The sequence below is a fragment of the Drosophila arizonae genome, chromosome 5 (genome assembly GCF_054131065.1).
Source record: "Drosophila arizonae isolate 15081-1271.41 chromosome 5, UAZ_ARI_1.0, whole genome shotgun sequence".
NCBI classification, from domain to species: Eukaryota; Metazoa; Arthropoda; class Insecta; order Diptera; family Drosophilidae; genus Drosophila; species Drosophila arizonae.
The window spans coordinates 26909241-26928052 of NC_142925.1; the positions used below are offsets into that span (position 1 = coordinate 26909241).

Below are 18812 nucleotides of genomic sequence, written 5' to 3' on the forward strand. Positions count from 1 at the left end.
TTTGAAAAAAAAAAAGTTCCTAATAATTTTATAACTTGTAAAAATTGCAAATTGCAATTGCCTTTTAATTTGTCAGTAGTTTTTCAAACACAAAGGTTTCATTTTTCTTTGGTCACACTTTAAAAATCATTAAAAAAAATAACATAAATAACAAGCTGATAGAGACAGTAACGAGATCTGCATCTGTGTGTGCAAAAAAAGTCTTAAAAACCTGCCACAAATATCATTAAATTAAGGGAATAATATACATATTTTCGTAGTCATTCGCGTTTTTGGGTTGTGCATCTTGTGTAAATGAGTAAAATATTGGAAATCATCTGTACATATAATAACAAAATTTCTAAGTGTCAAAGTCACAAGAAACTGCGATCGAATTCATCAAATCAACATTTGAGTATACAAATGTATGTAAATATACTAGTGCATATGTACGTATCATTCAAGTCAACACACTGAGCATAAGTACCCTATCTGAAATTATAAGGCAGAGTATATTGATTAAATCCCAAAAATGAATATAAATATGTATGTGCAAATTTGATTTATTGTGACATGATTTCAAAATAGATTTTGTATAAATAGGTTACAATTATATCGACCATTGAATGAGTAGGGTATATTTTGAATACTAAGCAAAACCGAAAGTAATGTTAGTCATATCATCGTGAGCACTAGCAAATCTAGCGATTTGCTACTAGCGTAGCGACATTAACATACATATGCATTTTTAATGTAGTACATAAAATATAATTTGATACATTAATTAACATTCTAAGAAAAAAAAAATCGCCGATCGCTTTCATGAGTCATGACGCTCATATTCCTTAAAAATTTCCCAATTAAGGTTTGTAAGTTTAACACGAAATTTTTTTCTAGGTCCGTGTATACAACGCGTATATCGAGTTTTGCTTTAAATATCGATTAATTGCCCCGTTATTTTGTTATCGATAAAAAACATTATCGAAAACCAGTAATAAATTTATATCTCCTACATCTTTAAAGCGAGAGTCTCGAAATTTTGTATGTATACTTATATGCATTTTATACAATTTCGGTTTTTCTGAAAATTTACCCCCCACCCCTAATTTACCCCCTCACCCTCACAGTTTTAAAAGGCGTATTTCAAATACTAGGGACTTGTGCATTGGCAAATACATGCATATCCATGTTATAATCATAATCTGAAAGTTTCATGAAGAAAGTACATCCACAAGAAAAGTTATTGAACAATTAGGTTCCTATAGTGTGTGTGCGTGTGTGTCTTGTGTAAGCAGAAAGACACGAAAAATGATTGAAACAGCTATTGCTCGAAGGGTTCAGGGAATCTCGTAGTCGGGCAGTCTCGACTAGACCTTTCTTACTTGTTTTTTTCTGGCTAATAATGTTTTCAGCTTGACTCCACTGCACTCAATAATAATTCTCCCAAATTGAATTTTATTGCTTTTAAGAAAAACTGTTTAAAAAAATAAACCTCATTATTTATGTATGTATATGCGTATAGCTTTCAATTTGAAGGCTCGCGTAAAAATACACTGATTTTTCAAAGTAATTTAATTGTATATTTGTTGTGACAAACAAAACCCACATTAATAGCCGTTTTAGATAAAGAGTATAAATTGATGTCCTTGACGTACAAATGTATGTTCATAAGTGAGTCATTATTAAGTAAGACCCTGTCCAACAATGTTGCTTATCCATATCAAGCAAACATCACAATTAATTGCGAATTAGTCAGAGGTTTTACTTTATCCCATTCGTTTTACTTAACCGATTTTAATCAGATTTTCAGCATATCTTTGTATATTTAATAAAGGTATAAATTCTCACATACACTAGTCGGTATAATTATTTTGATGGAAAGTCTCGCGTACATTGATCATAACTATTTAACGGTTTTATTTAAAATTATTTATTAATTTTCTTTTGTTATATATGTATATCTGATAAAGATATTTATTAAATTGAAAGTTAGGGCTTGTCATAAGTATTTTGACAAGAATGTAATATTAAGAAAAACTAGTAAGAAAGCTCTAGTTGAGACTGCTCGACTACGAGATCCCCGTAGTCGAGGAACTGATATTTCAATAATTCTTCGACACAAGAAATATGAACACTCACAATCACAGAAACACATATGTAAGCACGCAGGCATAATCACGCATGGGCTTACTATGGGAACTTAATTGATTAATAACTTTTCTTCGAAATGGACTTTCTTCAGATCGTGATCCTGACATTGGAATTCGTGCATATGGCAAAGCACAAGTCCCTAGTACAGTAGAATCCGGATAAAGCGACACTCAAGGGACCGTCGATTTTACGTCGCTATACCCGGAGGACGCTTTAACCAGAAAGAGTAAAAAATATATTTTTATACCCTGAACCCATTGAAAATGGGAAATCAGCTGAAATTTGGCATGCATACTTGTGTATCCCATAGGCAGTACAAGTTTATCTTATTTTTTCGATAACTCTTCCGATAACTTTTTTATCGAGAATAATCGAAAAATCGACATTGTTTTTTCAGCCTAATTTGAACACTTTTAGACCTGGAGACTTCAAATTAGCGTTGTATATAAAGTTAATAGATACAATTTTGCAATTTACAGATTTTGGATACCACGCCCCCTTCTCCACCAATTTGTAAAAAACGCATTTCAAGTACTAGAGACTTGTTCTTTGGAACCATATGATTACGCTCTGAAAGTTTCATTAAGATTGTATGTCTACAAAAGAAATTATTCAACAAATAAATTCTTATAATGTTGCCCACACTGCAGCGCCCAGCGCAGCCGCTGCTTACTGCGCAGTTAGCAGAGCACGTGCTTATAAGTGCATGTTATGTATGTGTGCATGATAGAGGTCCAGAATGATTAGAATATCAGCTTGGAGGGCTCAGGGTATCTCCTAGTCGAGCAGTCTCGACTAGAGCCCTCTTACTTGTTGATACTGGAGTTATATCTGCCCATAAAACTGTTATCTTGACTTTTAAGTTTGATTGGACTTAAGCGACACGTCCTTGTTCCTATTTGTCGCTAACTTTATTTTAACGTTAACACAGCACTTTCACAGATTATATTCTTAGCCGCCAAATTAAAACAAAATTGTAGCGTTTTGAGGAATCAGAAAAATATTTCTTCAGCATCCCATAGAAGGATTCTCCCTGCAATGGTCATATTTTGTGCATGGTGTCGAGAAGATTTATGGGCCATTATGCTTTTTAAACATACAACAATTGACGACAATTGAAATTTATTTGCAGTGCGTTTTACAGCCTTGCTAGGGTTAACGTTTGCGGCCAATGAAGGCCTGGGGTCCGGCTAAATTACCCTTGGATATTTATAACTTTTATTATATTTTTAATTATTTATCAACACTTAATACAAATTAAAGTTAAATAAAAAAATTATTTGGTTGTCAATTGCGTGTGCGTGCGTGCATGTGTATGTGTGTGTGTGCGTGTTTCTTGTTTAAGTAGAAAGACGCGAAAAATTATTGAAAAAGCTATTGCTCCAAGGGTTCAGGGGATCTCGTAGTCGAGCAGTCTCGGCTAGAGCTTTCTTACTTGTTTTTTTTTTTTTAATTACTTCAAAAATTCGATTAGGAATGAAATTATAAAGTCGTTCAATATAATTCAAGGATATGGTTGACCAAGCGTGTTCAGTACCTTCAATTAACTTTGTCTTTCCAATGTTTCCAATGATATTAAGGTCGAGTGAGTATGGTGGCCACTCCATGAGATCAATTTTTTGGCCCTGAATCCAGGACTTCAGGGATCGGGCGGTCTGAATTGGAGCATTATCATGCTAGAAAATCTAATGCCGGTTTTCAGACAGGTTATAAAAATGCGGAACAGCAGTTTTAAACACGGTGTTATAGTCCTATGCGTTCATGCGCGATGTCAAAAATTTAAGCTTGCAAGTGCTGTAGTAAGATATTGCTACCTACACTAACGCCGCAGCGGCTTGGCGACCGTTCCAAATAATGCTCTTCTATGCGTAGTGCATGGAAATGATAATTATAGCCATCAGTTCCTTCCAAATTCAATTTTTCTCATCAGAAAAGCCAACATGCTGCCATTGGGTAGACCACGTCATATTCGCCCGGGCAAAATTAATGCGTATTTCTTTTCTCAGCATATCGACTGGTGTCTTTTTTTTATACCCTGAACCCATTGAAAATGGGAAATCAGGGTATAATGGTTTTGTTGAAATGTATGTAACAGGCAGAAGGAGGCGTGGCACACCCCACAAAGTATATATATTCTTGATCAGGGTGACGAGCTGAGTTGATTTGGCCCTGTCCGTCCGTCTGTCCGTATGTTTGAACGCGTCGATTTCCGAAGATATAAGAGCTAGAGACTTCAAATTTTTTTTTATTAATTATTAATTACAGTAATTACAGCGCGCATATCAAGTTTATCATTAAAAATCGATAACTCATCCCGATCTTTTTTTTATCGATAAAAACCCTTATCGAAAACCAGTTATAAGATTATATCTTCTACACCTTTATTGCTAGAGTCTCCAAATTTTTAATGTATGCTTACATGCAATTTATACAATTTCGGTTTTTGTTAAAATTTACCCCCCACACTTAAATTCACCCCCTCACCATCACTTTTGTAAAAAGCGTATTTCAAATACTAGAGACTTGTGCTTTGGCAATTACACGCATATCCATGTATCCATACGTCCACAAAAAAAGTTATTAAGCAATTAAGTTCTCATAGTAATCGTATGTGTATGTGTGTGTGTGTGTGTGTGTGCGTATGTGTGTGTATGCATGCCTGTGTGTGCGTGCGTGTGTGTGTGTGTGTGTGCGTGTGTGTGTGTGAGTACGTGTTTCTTGTGTAAGCTGAAAGACGCGAAAAATTATTGAAATAGCTAACACTCCAAGGGTTCAGGGGATCTCGTAGTCGAGCAGTCTCGACTAGAGCTTTCTTACTTGTTAATTCTGTCTCTTTAAGTAATTAACTTTCTTAAATACTCTTTGGTCCATTGATAAGCTCGTCTTAACAACGATTTTACCCCTAATCTTGGAGGTCGATTCGTGGGAATTCGAAGCTTCCCGAACTAATGCTCTTATATTTCCTTCTGAAATCACTTGATTGTTGCCGCTTATATAGTTTTTTCCATATTTTTCCCCTATTTGTAGGTAAATTGCCAATTAGTTTTCTGTTTTTTCCTGTTTTTTCAGCAATTTTATGGTAGCGTAGTCCAGATTCAAAGTATGCCTCAATCTTTGATTTTCAACCAAAGATAAACCTGTTTCTTTACCCATACTATAAATATATTGAATACTTTGAGGTTCACAAAAAATTTGGTGAGTATAATTGTCAAAACTATCTTGCCTAGTTACAATTGCATTTGGGGGCGCTAATCTGATGACTCAAAATAAGTACACGCATTCTTTGCGAAAATAAAGAAGAATAGAAAATAAAACATAATGGGTTTTCACTCGCGCTTTTTTGGTATGAGAGACATCTCATATGATGATAATGAAATCAAAACAAAAACTAAGAAGTTGCGGCAAAGAGAAAAACTTAAAATTTCAACACTTTAGACTTTCGTAAATGAGTATAAAAAGCTGTCGTCAAAATACTTACGCGACGCGAAAATTCTATGGTTACATGCATTCTTAGCAGCAGAAAGAGAACGTAAATGGTAAACAGATTCTTTGTTTTGATCATAATTTTCGCTATTTCATTTAGCGGTACTAAGCAATGCCAACTTCAATAGCCACAAAACGATTTCATTATTATTCCGATTAGTGTATGTATATTATATATCCTTTTTGGGATTTGTCACGCCTCCTTCTGTAATAATATCCTAGTATACTCGATTATCAAATGATGAGGATATTTAAACATTATTATGCCTCTCGAAGAATATAAAACTTTTTTTTTCACGAAAACATGTGTTCACCTTTCAGTATTTTTCGACATAAATGAGTATCTGCGAGATGTCTGAAATGAAATATTGCTACAAGGATATAATCCCAGTATTCCTGGAAGATTTTAAAAAGGATTTTGATTGCAAGGACATTGAGGAGGCTTTGCGGGCAATATTGAAAAAAGAGGAAGTTGATAATATTGTGAATGAGTCACATCCATTGCAAACATATCGTTTATTTTGGACGTTGCGAGACCAAGGAAAGAATGTTGTTAAAAGATTTGTCGAAGAAGTGCTGAAAGATTCACATGGACCCAATTATGGGTTCCTACTATCTGCAATACAGAAAGAGTGTAAAGAACCCAGCTTGAATACCAAAAATTATATTTCCAAAGTCGACCGGTTGTATAACGACAACCAAAAGTTCACGAAATATAATGTGTTAAGAATTGAACAGTATTTGGAATTGCAGAAAGCTCTGCTCGAGCTAAGACCTTCTAAAAACGTTTTAGTGGAAGGAGATCTTGGGGCTGGCAAGCAGTGGCTTGCTTTAGACGTTTGCTCTTCGTACGTTGTGCAACAAAAAATGGATTTTAACATATTTTGGTTAGATGTGAGAACATGCTGCTCACCAAAAAGTCGTTTGGAAGCACTCCAATCGTTTCTTTACATAATTGACCACAACCAACAACTGAATTGCGATGGCAGCATTCAGTTACAGACTGAGTGGTTGAAGTCTAAATTAAGTGATAAGCTGAAGAGTAAGCTATACAAAAATTGTCTTCTGGTTTTACGTAACGTGCAGAACAAAGAAACGTGGGAAGCATTTAATCTGGGATGTAAAATACTACTGACCACGCGACAGAAAAACGTAGTAAATTTTTTGTCGACTTTAACGACGACTCATGTCACACTTAAAGATGCTCTTAGTCCTTTTGAAATAGAGTCTCTTTTTTCCAAATTCCTACCTGAAATTACATACGAGTCACTTAAGAAGCTAACGGTAACACTTATACAAGAAAAAAAAACAAATCCTCTTCTACTGACCACAATCGCAAGGAGTATTCGTGATGATCATTGCACCATTGATAACTGGGATCAGTAAGTAAATGGTTTATATATTCACTATATAAAGCATATTATATTTCACACATCTCGAACAGGAGAAACTCGGAAAAATTGACTTCAATTATAGAAACCACCTTAAATGTATTGAATTCCGATGAGAGGCAACTGTATAAAAATTTATTTATATTTCCTAAATCTGCTTATATACCTCTATACGTAAGTAGTACAACAAAACCACGATTTCTTATGTTATTTAGATATACAATTTGATTAAATTGACTTTATAGCTTTTGGGCATCGTATGGCCAGGTAATGACCCGATAACCATCGTCAATAAATTATATAAGTATTCCTTAATTAAAAAGCATTTAGACAGCAACAAACGTATGACAATAACCCTTCCTAGCATTTATTTTGAGCTGAGCATGCATATAGTGAATGAGGCTGTACTCCATAGAAAAATTATTGAGTACTATAAGTAAGTCATTTAAAACAAGTTTACTTTACTTTAATATTTTAACAAATCTTAACTTATTTAGCATACCTCAAGTGTTTGATGAAACAAATGGATTACTAATACCAAATCTGGACAGCTATTTTTATAAACACATTGGTCACCACATCAGCAAAATCAATGATAATATAGAGCGTGAGACATTATTTCGGAAAGTATATCTTGACTTCCGTTTCCTCGATCAAAAAATCCGAAATGATTGTACACCATTGGGTGCTCGGGGCTATGTGTTACCTACTTTGCAGGTTCTTAGACTATACGAAGCGCAAATAATTAATGAGAAACAATACATGTGTGCGCGTCAATCATCTGATTATAAAGATAATGATAATGTATATTATGACTTGCTCCTTAATGCGTTGATAACCTTTTTGCTTAATGCTGAAGAGAAGTTAATAAGATCCGAGTTCAGCTGTCTATTACAAATTGCACTCATGACTGAAGTAGGAGTAGTCTACGATGAAGCATTTCGCCAAGCACAGCGCTTGCCTTCTTATGTGTGGTTTACTGAATGGTAATTATATAATATACTTTTTTTTGTTTGGTATATATATATATATAAATTTAAATTTTATTTGATATGTATTATTTCATATTTAAGTGGACAATCCAATCCGCATCGACAAATTATTAATTTGGGCAAACATCAGGTGCGACACGCAATATATCTGGACGATGACTATTGTCTAATGGCATTAAGCAATCAACAACTGTTACTTACAGACGTCTCATTAGATGGAGACGTGACCTATTTGCTTAGCGATAACAATGATTTGTATGACATAGTGGAGATGTGTGTATTCAACAAGCACAAACATCTGTTAACGCTGTACAGCAACGGAAGCTTAAAACTTTGGTCACTGCAGCACCTTCTTCGTCGACGTAATACCGATTGCTCTGCAAGGCTACGGCTTGGCCAAGTGGCCAAGCACTCGAAAATATTTTGCAATGTGAAGTTTGTTAATAACGACGTTCAACGTTTGACTAATTCGTCAGCGGATCAAAAAATATGTTCATTTTTTCTTGAAGAGAAAGACGATGAAGACGAAAATATCTTTATACAACTTCATGTGGCTTTTAATAACGGAGATATTTGCATATGCGACTGGGACAACAAGGAAGAAAAATTCAGGCAATCGCATACACCAATTTTAAAAACACAACAGCGAAAGTTACGATGTTTTTCAAAATTAATGGACCGATTTTATGTGCTATGCACAGTTGATTGTAAATTAACAGTCTGGGACCTGCGTCGTGGCTCAAAAGAAACAGAACATGATTTCGGAAACGAAGAAGCTCTCACAATGGAAACTTATATAGATAAAAATGAAGATTACACAATGTTATTACTAATATTTAAATCGCGGGTTTGGCAACTACGATTCAAGCATTCTGACAGTAATAGTACTATAGTTAAAAACCCGCTGCATTTCACTGATATGGATGCCGTATCTATTACATGCGGCAAATTATCCAAAGACGGCCGATATTTAGTTCTTGGAACAGTTCAAGGTCTTATTGTATATGACTTGAAAGTTTTTGATTCTGTGCTGCGAAGCAACGTCAGTGAACATATTATTTGCTTGGATATCTATGATTTGAATAGCCCAAAACTAAAATATATTATTTTATGCGGAGCAGCTGGTAAAAGTATATTAAATTTGTATACTTTAAAAAATATTCCAGCCAATGAAAATCAGTCTATAACTTGGGCTCATGAAGCTAAAAGAGAATGTGGTTATTCAAATAACACAACGGTTGATCTAAAATCCTATCTTGAGCCTAATGTATACCTTCGCCCGCTTTTGATAAAATATAATAATGATACACTATTAGCCGTTGATTCCAGGTCACGTATTCACAAAATTCAAATAGAAGACGGTGAATCCCACTGGTCAATGATAACAACACCTCTGATGGATCGAAATAGTCATATAACAGCTTTATGCATTTGTAAAAATAATAATATTTTTGCTGGTTATAGTAATGGAGTTATCTTTAACATAAGCAAAAACGAAAAGCTTCTGCAAGAGTATTCAACCAATCAAGTTGATTATATAAATATGATTAACTCAACAATTTTAATTACATCATCTAAAACATCATCTAATTACGCTACTTTAATTTTCAACTTATCAAAATTAGAGATGAATACAGCGTCATCATCAACTTGGCCGATAAAGCTTTCGAAATATACTATGTCTGCTCGACTTTTTAACGAGCATTTTCTTCTTATTTTTACAGAGAATGGTGTGATTGTAAGTTATTTGAAATTTTAAAATTCTTAAAATATATTACTTCATTTTTATTTCCCAATATATCTGTAATAGAGCATAGATTTGTATAGTCCTCAGCAGAGACATCATTTTGATGGACCTTATGATCGGTTGGTTGGATTTGATATGAAGGAACACCGACTTTACTTAGCCTTTATAAATCGCACTGTTAAGGTAAATTGACTATACTTAAAATTAAAAAATTTAAAGAACTAAAATAAAACTTTATAGATTTGTGAAGTTAATAGTACAGGCCATAAGTTAAACTATAAATCTCTCTGCAAAGAAAATATAAAATGTCAAGATATAATTAATGAATTGACAGTCACACATGACGGTAAATTAGTTGCTATTGGCTTTAAAAATGGACAAATTAAGGTAAAAGTAAAATAATATCCTCACAAATTAACCAGAAATACATTAAAATTTGGTTTATGCAGATTTATATATATGATAACCATCGTTTGGAATTTATTTTTACCATATCACAAGGACATGAGCCCTGTCAATCAATTAAGATGCTCTTCTCACCATGCAAACAGATTCTTGTTAGTTGCGCAGAACGATTATGTTTCTGGGACGTGAACTATATTCTTAGTAATCGAATGACTGCCAAATGTCGGAGCAGGCGATATAATCGGGATCTGCATCACTCCCAGTTTCTGCCAAAAGGTCGCGAGGAAGTCGATGCGTCCCCATGGTCAGGCGTACCTAAAGATCTCAAAGAACCGTTGACTGTGTCAAATTCTTTAAAAAGTATTAATAAGCACCTGGAAGCTGAACAAAACAGAGCATATCCTTGGAGAGGGAAAAGGGGACACGCTAAGTTTCCAGCATTGCTAGCGTGTATCACATTTGTAGGAAACAAAGGGTTGTCTTTCTGTGCTAATGTTGATTTTACTCAGTTTTATGCTATAGATAACGAAGGAGTATTTTATCACCTAAAGATATTGGAGTTTTTAAGTGAGTATAAACCAAAGTTCTCGAGTACAGGATTAGTACGTGATGTTGATCTTGAGTTTAGTAGTTATCAGGGTGTAATGCATTTACCGTGTATCGCTGATGGTAATAATGGTATCGATGTTGTAGGAAATTCTAATTTGAATTCGAATTGTTTTATATCTGAAAAAAATACACAAGTATACGATCCATCTAATGTGATTTGACGCCAAGTGTGCGCAACACTTTTGCGCACAGAAAACATATGTCGATACGCAATGATAGGATTATTTTTATATTATGTATTACTATTATATATGCTTATGTACTAATAGTTGAATGTATTATTCTAATAGGCTGTAATTTTTTAATTATAGAAAGTAGCCTTTTCTATAATTAAAAATCAAAGCTACTGTGATTATAATGCTTAGGTTAAAATGTACATATGTATATATTTTTTGAAACTATAACAAAATATCTAAGATTATAAATAAGATTACTGTTTAATGTTGTACATATTTGTAAACACATATGGAAATATTAAAAAAGAAATAAAATTATATTTTATAAAATACATAATTAGTTCATTAAAGTGGTCTACAGATTATTAATGCAAGATAGGGCTGAGTACTTTGACTATAATCAGATCTGACTATAATCAGACTTTTGTATCGATTTTTCTGGGATCGAAACAATAACTCACGTGCAAAATTGGGTAATTCTAGCTCATAAAAGATTTGAAATGCCCCTTATGGTCGTTATCTCCGCTGTGTTGTCATCGCCAGTATATAAAATGAAAATTACTAGCACTTAAATTACCATGATTAATGAGGAATGCGAAAATACATCGCCCAGAGAAAATCGGAAGATTTAACCCTCTTTATGGGAAGCATTTGCAGAATTCAAAGCTAACCACAGAATCAAATAACATTTTAGATTTTTAAAAAGGCGGAACTCAATTAGTTCCTCCATCTAGAAAATAAGGAAGTGTACAATGCGCTTAGAATAACTAGAATGTATGCATTTGCATGGACGAAGGAATTTTTAAAAATTTTGAGAAACAAAAACAAATTAGGTTTAAAAAATATCCTATTCTGTTTGAATAATTTTTTGTTATATAAAACACATTTGTTAATACTGTGCAAATAATCGTCATTATACATATATGGTCAGACAGACGAACGGACACGGCTAGACTAACGATAACAGCACGGACTGCTCTAACAATAGTGATTTCCCCAACAGTGAGAGCCCCCATTTCAGCGTGACCGCGCCGGACCAAACGAAAAATACCAATTTGGTCTCAAAAATATACTATAAAATACTATTTCATATTTTACAAAATACCACTATAAATACCATAACAAATAAATCGTCTGGAAATTCAAATTATATGTAAAAGTAATAACTGACTTATTATATATAGAAAAAATGTGAATATTGCAAAAAATGTTTGTTGTTTATTTCATTATAAAAAATTAATAATTTTTCAGTCCAACATAAAACTAGAACAATATGCATTCGTATTCAATTCCATATTCCAATATATATTTAAAGTCTTAAAATTAATTAAATGCTTAAAATTCATTTTGTAACATTTTCTTAAAATAAAACAAGTAAGAACGTTGCAATCGGGCGATACCGATAGCAGAAGACTCATTCACAGCCCAAACGCTGTCAACCAGAGTATATAGTGCAATTTTCAAGTCTAGTGCGCAGCAAAAAACTCGGCATGATGCCATTAAAATTGGAAAATCATCGATAGCTATTGCATTCAAATTACATACATATATAATTTATACAATTTTGATTTTTATTATATATTTATATCCATACATTGGATACCGGCTTCAAGCTAACAGCAGATCAGCGCGATTTTCCTATGCTTGTGCACACACTCCTCGTCTATTCTATGCGTACAGACAGAAGCGCGCCTTTTCTCACATTCTTAGAATTTCGATTGATTTCTGGACTTTCTAGCCGTTACTGTAGTTTTGTCTGATGACGCTCTCTTATTAAGCTATTCTATTTTAGCAACTGATTGCTCGAGCAGTGGCGCGGGTGCTAAGGGCGACGCAATTAATGTTAGAGTAGGGGAGTTTCGAACCTTTACTGTGTTATTTTTTTTATTTTTTCATACATATTTCGTTTTTTATAAAATAGATATTTTATTGGGAAGGTGCGAGCTTGACTGAATGGCACTTAATACTTTTCATTTTCTTAGTCGAATAATTTTATAAGTTTAAATTTGTTTCTTCTTAAATACATACATATGTATATGCAATTATATATGTAAGCCTGCACGCATAGCATCAAGCATTCCAGCCTTATACATGCGCTCATTTGTATGTGTGTATGTATGTACACATAAATGCGTGCTCTAGCATATTCTAAGAATCCCGTTGCGATTGATTTGTCTTTGCATTGTTTTCGAATTTCCAGCCGCTACACTGGTTTTTCTTTGCTATGCGGCGTCATAACAATAATGTGATTTCGTTTTAACTACTTTTGATCGAAACGACGCAGGGGTGCTGTAGGCTAAAGCGCCGACTATCTTTATTTTAAGCTATTTTGACAAACATGCTGTTTGGGTTGGGTGCGAGTTCAAATCCCGCTGAAAACACTTTTTTGTAAATTGCAAATTTTTGTTATTTTAGCTTTTTTATATTTTATTAATTTTATAAAAATGTTTCCTTCCGTGCTATCAATGCCTATTAAGCCTACTTATGTGTACATATAAATGTCGCAACTCGGGCACTGTAAATGCCGATTGCCACGCCCCTAGTGGCCGTAGACTCCTCAATTTTAGCCAGTTTTTAGAACGAGCAACCGGTTACCTATTTAACCGGTTAAATTTGAATTCTTACGCTCAAAAAATGTGAAAATTACAGGGTATTTTTCGATATGCCACGCCCCTAAAGAGGCTTAAAAATTATTTTTGTGGCATCGGGGATAGAGGAGGCCACCAGTAATTTAACTATCTAAATTTGAAGCTTCTAGCTCTTAAACTGTAGGAGATATAGGCGGACATATATCTACCATAGCTCGTTGGACGTGGGTGGTCAACCCGCATATATATACTAAATTTCAGGTCTCTAGCATCAATAGTGCCTAAAATATAGCAGAATTCGAAAAATCACTATATCTTCAGGTCCGATTTGAGATATAATTTCTTCACCTATCTTCATAGAATTAAAACATCAGCTTACATGCAAAATTTCAGCATTCTAGGTTTATAACTTTAGGAGATACAGTTTTATCCGATTCGCCACGCCCCTAATGGGCGGAGATATATCCGCCGTAGCTTGTGATCTTGGGTGATCGGCGTGGACCTACATACCAAATTTCAGCTTTCTAGCTCTTCAACAAACATGATTTCTGGTATATCGGAAAATGAATTTTCCGATTTGCCACGCCCCTAGTGGGCGGATCGGGAAAATTTTAACACTTTATAAATCGGAGATATACACGAGTCTGTGTTCCAAATTTCAAGTCTCTAGCTTCAATAGCGCCGAAATAGATTGCGTTCATACGGACGGACGGACAGACGGACAGCAAGACGGACATTGCACAAAACCAATATACTCATTTCACATTCGTGAATGAGTCTAATAATAAAGGAACTTCTTTGTTCAGTCTTGTTAGTTTCTCTTAAGATCAGAATATTACATTTAATTATAAATATAATTAAATAGTAAATACTAGCCTTCTTCGTCAGAGCAGCTTAAATTAAATTTGTTGAAATCTTTACATAACATTTGTTCATTGGGCTTAAAATTATTGCACCCATTTTCGCGCAATGATTGTTTTACATGTAATATATGTGATATGTTTACATTTTTAAAGCGGTTTCGATTTTCCGTTTTGATTAAATTAATTTGAGAGAATATGTGTTCACACGACGCATTAGAAACGGGCAAAATTAACATAGATTGAGCAAATTTCGAAATATTCGAATATTTATAGCAATTATTTATATCTTTTAACTGACTCAATTCGTACCAGAATGTATCGCAATTGAGAATTTTAGTCAAAAGCATTTTAACCATGTCGTCAGTTTTCATTGTTCGATACTCATTGTCAATTATTTGTGGATCATTGACAAAATCGGGAAAGCGTTCATACAGCTTGAGCAACGATTGACAATTTTGATTATTAAAATCATTTGGATCCAAAAAACTTAACATTTTCAGAAAGTTATCTTGTAATGGCAATCTTTTTTTTAGTTGTACGCATAGCTCGATAAAAAATAACTGGCTACGTTTCAAAAAATCCAATTTATGTTCTTTGTCCAAGCTATTTGTTGAAAGTTCAGTTGCCACTTTTATTCCGAGATACATGTCTTTTATATGTACAAAATAAAATGTGTTTGTTGGCTCTATGGCATTTAAATCTGTATTATCTATATACATCTGCTGCATATAACAAGCTAATAAACTTTTGTAAAATTCGGACATAGTTTTATAGAAATGATGTACAACAGATCGACTAGACTGGAATATGATATTGAATTTATTCACTAAAGCAAGTATATAATCCAAAAATAAAAGATAAAGTTTAACAGTTGGATTTTTTAAATTAGATAGAATATACTCAGCTGATAAATTGTTATCAACTTCATATTCTTCTTGAAAGAATGCAATGAGGGCATCCCACTGTTCTAGTATGCGTGCCACACAAGAATGCAACGATAGCCAACGTATGTCGTAGTGGTTAAGTATATTGTGTGCAGGGGAATCTAAGAAAGTTTGAAACTCTTTAAATTTTCGTCGACACTTTGAACTTTTTGAAAAGTAGTTATATAGCTCTTTAATGGTTTGCTCTAAGTTTCGAGGCAGTTGCTTGCAAGCATAGCTTGCAGCAAGAGCAGACGAATGGCAAACACATTTTTACAAAAAAACATGATTTGTTGACGTCTCGTATCTTCGTCATAATGCTATTGCGCTCACCATAGTTGTCACATTAGTTGTGTCTGCAGCAAATCCAATTATATTATTGATGTCAAAGCCATTAAGTTTGAGTCCATCGCTGAGTGCTGCAAAAAGGTCGACTGCCTAAGTCAATGGTGAACAAGAATTTTGTTTGCGCTTCCTTGTCGAAATACATAACAGCACACGCCAAGACCTTTGTACACGAAACATCAGTCGATTCATCAATGATTATGGAGAACACAGGCCTTCCCGCTGCAGAAACGCACCGTTTCATGCTAGAGATCAGTTGCTCCTTCATCACAGGTGCCAGTACATTGTACGTAAGCGAAGCTGTTTTGGTGCGTTTGCAGTAAAACCCTTGCGCACAATGGCACTATCGGGAAACGCATGCTTGATCACATCGCTAATATGGTCCATTGCTGTCATTGATATGTTGTGTTCAGCAATCGCTGCAGCAAACATAATTTCTGCCTTTTTGATAGAGGTACCTAGAGTGTTGTCCGACTCTTTAAAAAACGATTGAATCTGAAAAAAGAATAGTTATTACTTACATATAATTTAAAAGCATATAAAGAACTCACCTTTGATTTTCCACAGAAGTATTTCATATTATCTTTATGTTTTTGTGTAGCCGCGTGCTGCTTAAGTGACGCCAGCCTACTCAAAATGTCAGTCTGGCACGCTTTGCAGTGCGCATCCATATTATTTGCGCGCCTGCCCAGCCATTTTGCATTTCCCGGCATAGTCTCCCACTCAAAACTATATTTTTGCTTATTGCTCATGTTTTCTATTTATTTGTTTTAAAATTAAGCAAGTCTTAAGCATTAAGCATTCGATTCATTAAGTCTTAAAGTGTGACCAAGCCGAAAATACCATATAATACCATAAAATCTAAGAAAAAAGCTACTAAATACCTATATACCATTAAAATACTTTTGAGCAAAATTAGAGCTGATAAAATACCAAAAAGTATTTAAAATACCATATTCGGTCACGCTGCCCCATTCTATATATGGAGTTTATAGCAATCAATGTGCCCATATAAAAAATCTTAACATACGAATTAGAAATGACTATCGGAAACTCTTGCGATGTATTTCTTTTCCCGATATATCGTCACCTCTATTAACAGAGTCCATTCTGAGTATAACATAGTATCAATTTAGCATTTATTGCGTATAGTTTGGTGTGACAAAAGGAAGAACCAATTCAGCACTTTTTTTTAACACAATATTTAAAACGTAATGCTAAACATAAGTTATTTATATAAATTTGTGACTTTATTAGAAAACAGATATTAAATCGTCTATTTCTGAACGCGTTAAAATATTGATGCGCAGTGCGCTAGATAATGAGCCGAGCCCTGTAAAAGAGGCAACAGACGAGTGTGTGTGTGGTAGTGTACATAATATGAGTTAATATATTTATATGTGTATACATATTTACTTGGTGAGTGTGATGATCCAACCAGAGGTGCGTTCGTGTCGGGCTTTTTTATTGCTTGTATTCGTGACGATATGCGTATATGTGTATGTTCATGCAAAATGAATCTTAAACTTATTTATCGTATATTATTGTATGCAAAAGTATGAACACGGTTAACAAATTGTTCGAAGAGTTTAATAGACTCCCTCAGTTTATTGTGTTGCCAATATTAATTTGTTGTTCTTTTATCCCGGGTTAAAATATTCGTCACGCCCGCACCTCTGGACTCAGCAACACTACAGAGCAAAACAATATGGCTGCCAAAGCCACTTGTTGGATGCTAGAGCGTATTAAATATGCTGATCGATGGTTTTTGTATCAATTTTACTTAAGGCTCCAGCATAGAAGATATTTATTTTCTTTAATCCTTTTATACTGTCTAAACGCATGTAATATTTAATAAAATTATGTATAAATAATAATTAAACGATAGGGCATCTTCAATTTAAATATTTTTATACCCTGAACCCATTTTCAATGGGAAATCAGGGTATAATGGTTTTGTTAAATGTATATAACAGGCAGAGGGAGGCGTGGCAGACCCCATAAAGTATATGTATTCTTGATCAAGGCGACGAGGTGAGTCGATTTAGCTCTGTCCGTCTGTCCGTATGTTTGAATGCGTCAATCTCAGAAGATATAAGAGTTAGAGACTTAAAATTTTTTTTCTAGATCCGTGTATAGTACGCGCATATAGAGTTTTGTTTTAAATATCGATAACTTGCCCCGCTATTTTGTTATCGATTAAAAACATTATCGAAAACCAGTAATAAATTTATATTTCCTACATCTTTAAAGCTAGAGTCCCCAAATTTTTCACCCCCTCACCTTCACATTTGTAAAAGGCGTATTTAAAATACTAGGGACTTGTGCTTGTGCAAATACATGCATATCTATGTTATATTCATAATCTCAAAGTTTCATGAAGATAGTCCATCCAGAAGAAAAGTTATTAAGCAATTAAGTTCCTATGCGTGCGTACGTATGTCTGTGTGTGTGCGTGTATGTGTGCATATGCGAATAATTATTGAAATATCAGTTGCTCGAAGGGTTCAGGGGATCTTGTAGTCGGGCAGTCTCGACTAGAGCTTTCTTACTTGTAATTACTTTTGCTATTGAGCGGTATTAAAATACATTGTCTATGTAAATATATTTTGCCTGCTGTTATTTATGATATTTTCAGTCGCGACAAAGTATATATATTCTTGATTAGGGCGACGAGCTGAGTTGATTTAGCCCTGTCCGTCTGTCTGTCTGTCCGTCCGTCCGTCTGTCCCTCTGTCAGTATGTTTTAACGCGTCGATTTCAGAAGATAAAAAAACTAGAGACTTGAAATTTTGTTTCCTAGGTCCACGCGGATATCGAGTTTTGCTTTAAAAATCGATAACTTGCCCCGTTATTTTGTTATCGATTAAAAACATCGAAAACCAGTAACAAATTTTTATCTGCTACATCTTTAAGGCTAGAGTCACCAAATTTTTATGTAGATTCATATGTACTTTATAGAACTTCGATTTTTGTCAAAATTTACCCCCACCTTTATAAGATCGTATGTCCACAAAAAAAGTTATTGAACAATTAAGTTCTCATAGTAAGCGCACACTGCAGTCAATGCGTGTTTATGCATGGGTGCGTATGTATGTATGTGTGTGTGTGTATGCGTGTATGCGTGTATGTGCGTGTGTTTGTGTGTGTGTGTGTATCT

The 18812-nt window shown here is 34.3% G+C and overlaps 2 protein-coding genes across 12 annotated transcripts in view; both read left to right on the forward strand.

Annotated features, from left to right (window-relative positions):
• Positions 1 to 32: 32 nt before the first annotated feature.
• On the forward strand, positions 33 to 11249 carry Dark (Death-associated APAF1-related killer). 6 transcript variants are annotated; one of them, XM_089470477.1, is made up of 10 exons: positions 33 to 428; positions 5200 to 5325; positions 5935 to 6995; positions 7058 to 7178; positions 7250 to 7440; positions 7502 to 7990; positions 8078 to 9734; positions 9807 to 9926; positions 9984 to 10130; positions 10193 to 11249. In XM_089470477.1, the coding sequence occupies exons 3-10, from the start codon at positions 5950 to 5952 to the stop codon at positions 10916 to 10918; spliced, it is 4497 nt and encodes a 1498-aa protein (XP_089326603.1). In that variant the 5' UTR covers positions 33 to 428; positions 5200 to 5325; positions 5935 to 5949; the 3' UTR covers positions 10919 to 11249. The 6 variants fall into 6 exon arrangements, with proteins under 6 accessions (XP_089326603.1, XP_089326604.1, XP_089326602.1 ...); XM_089470478.1 differs by having other exon boundaries at positions 33 to 404; XM_089470476.1 differs by lacking the exon at positions 5200 to 5325.
• A 5468-nt stretch (positions 11250 to 16717) lies between these two features.
• RhoGEF2 (Rho guanine nucleotide exchange factor 2) overlaps positions 16718 to 18812 on the forward strand; it is a 43102-nt gene continuing 41007 nt past the window's right edge. For 4 of the 6 annotated variants that reach the window (XM_018012617.2, XM_018012619.2, XM_089470469.1 and 1 more), the window contains exon 1: positions 16718 to 16863. The gene's annotated coding sequence lies outside the window, so the exon portion shown is untranslated. Of the gene's footprint in view, positions 17072 to 18812 lie in introns of all 6 variants that reach the window. The other 2 variants (XM_089470465.1, XM_089470467.1) reach the window with 2 other exon arrangements.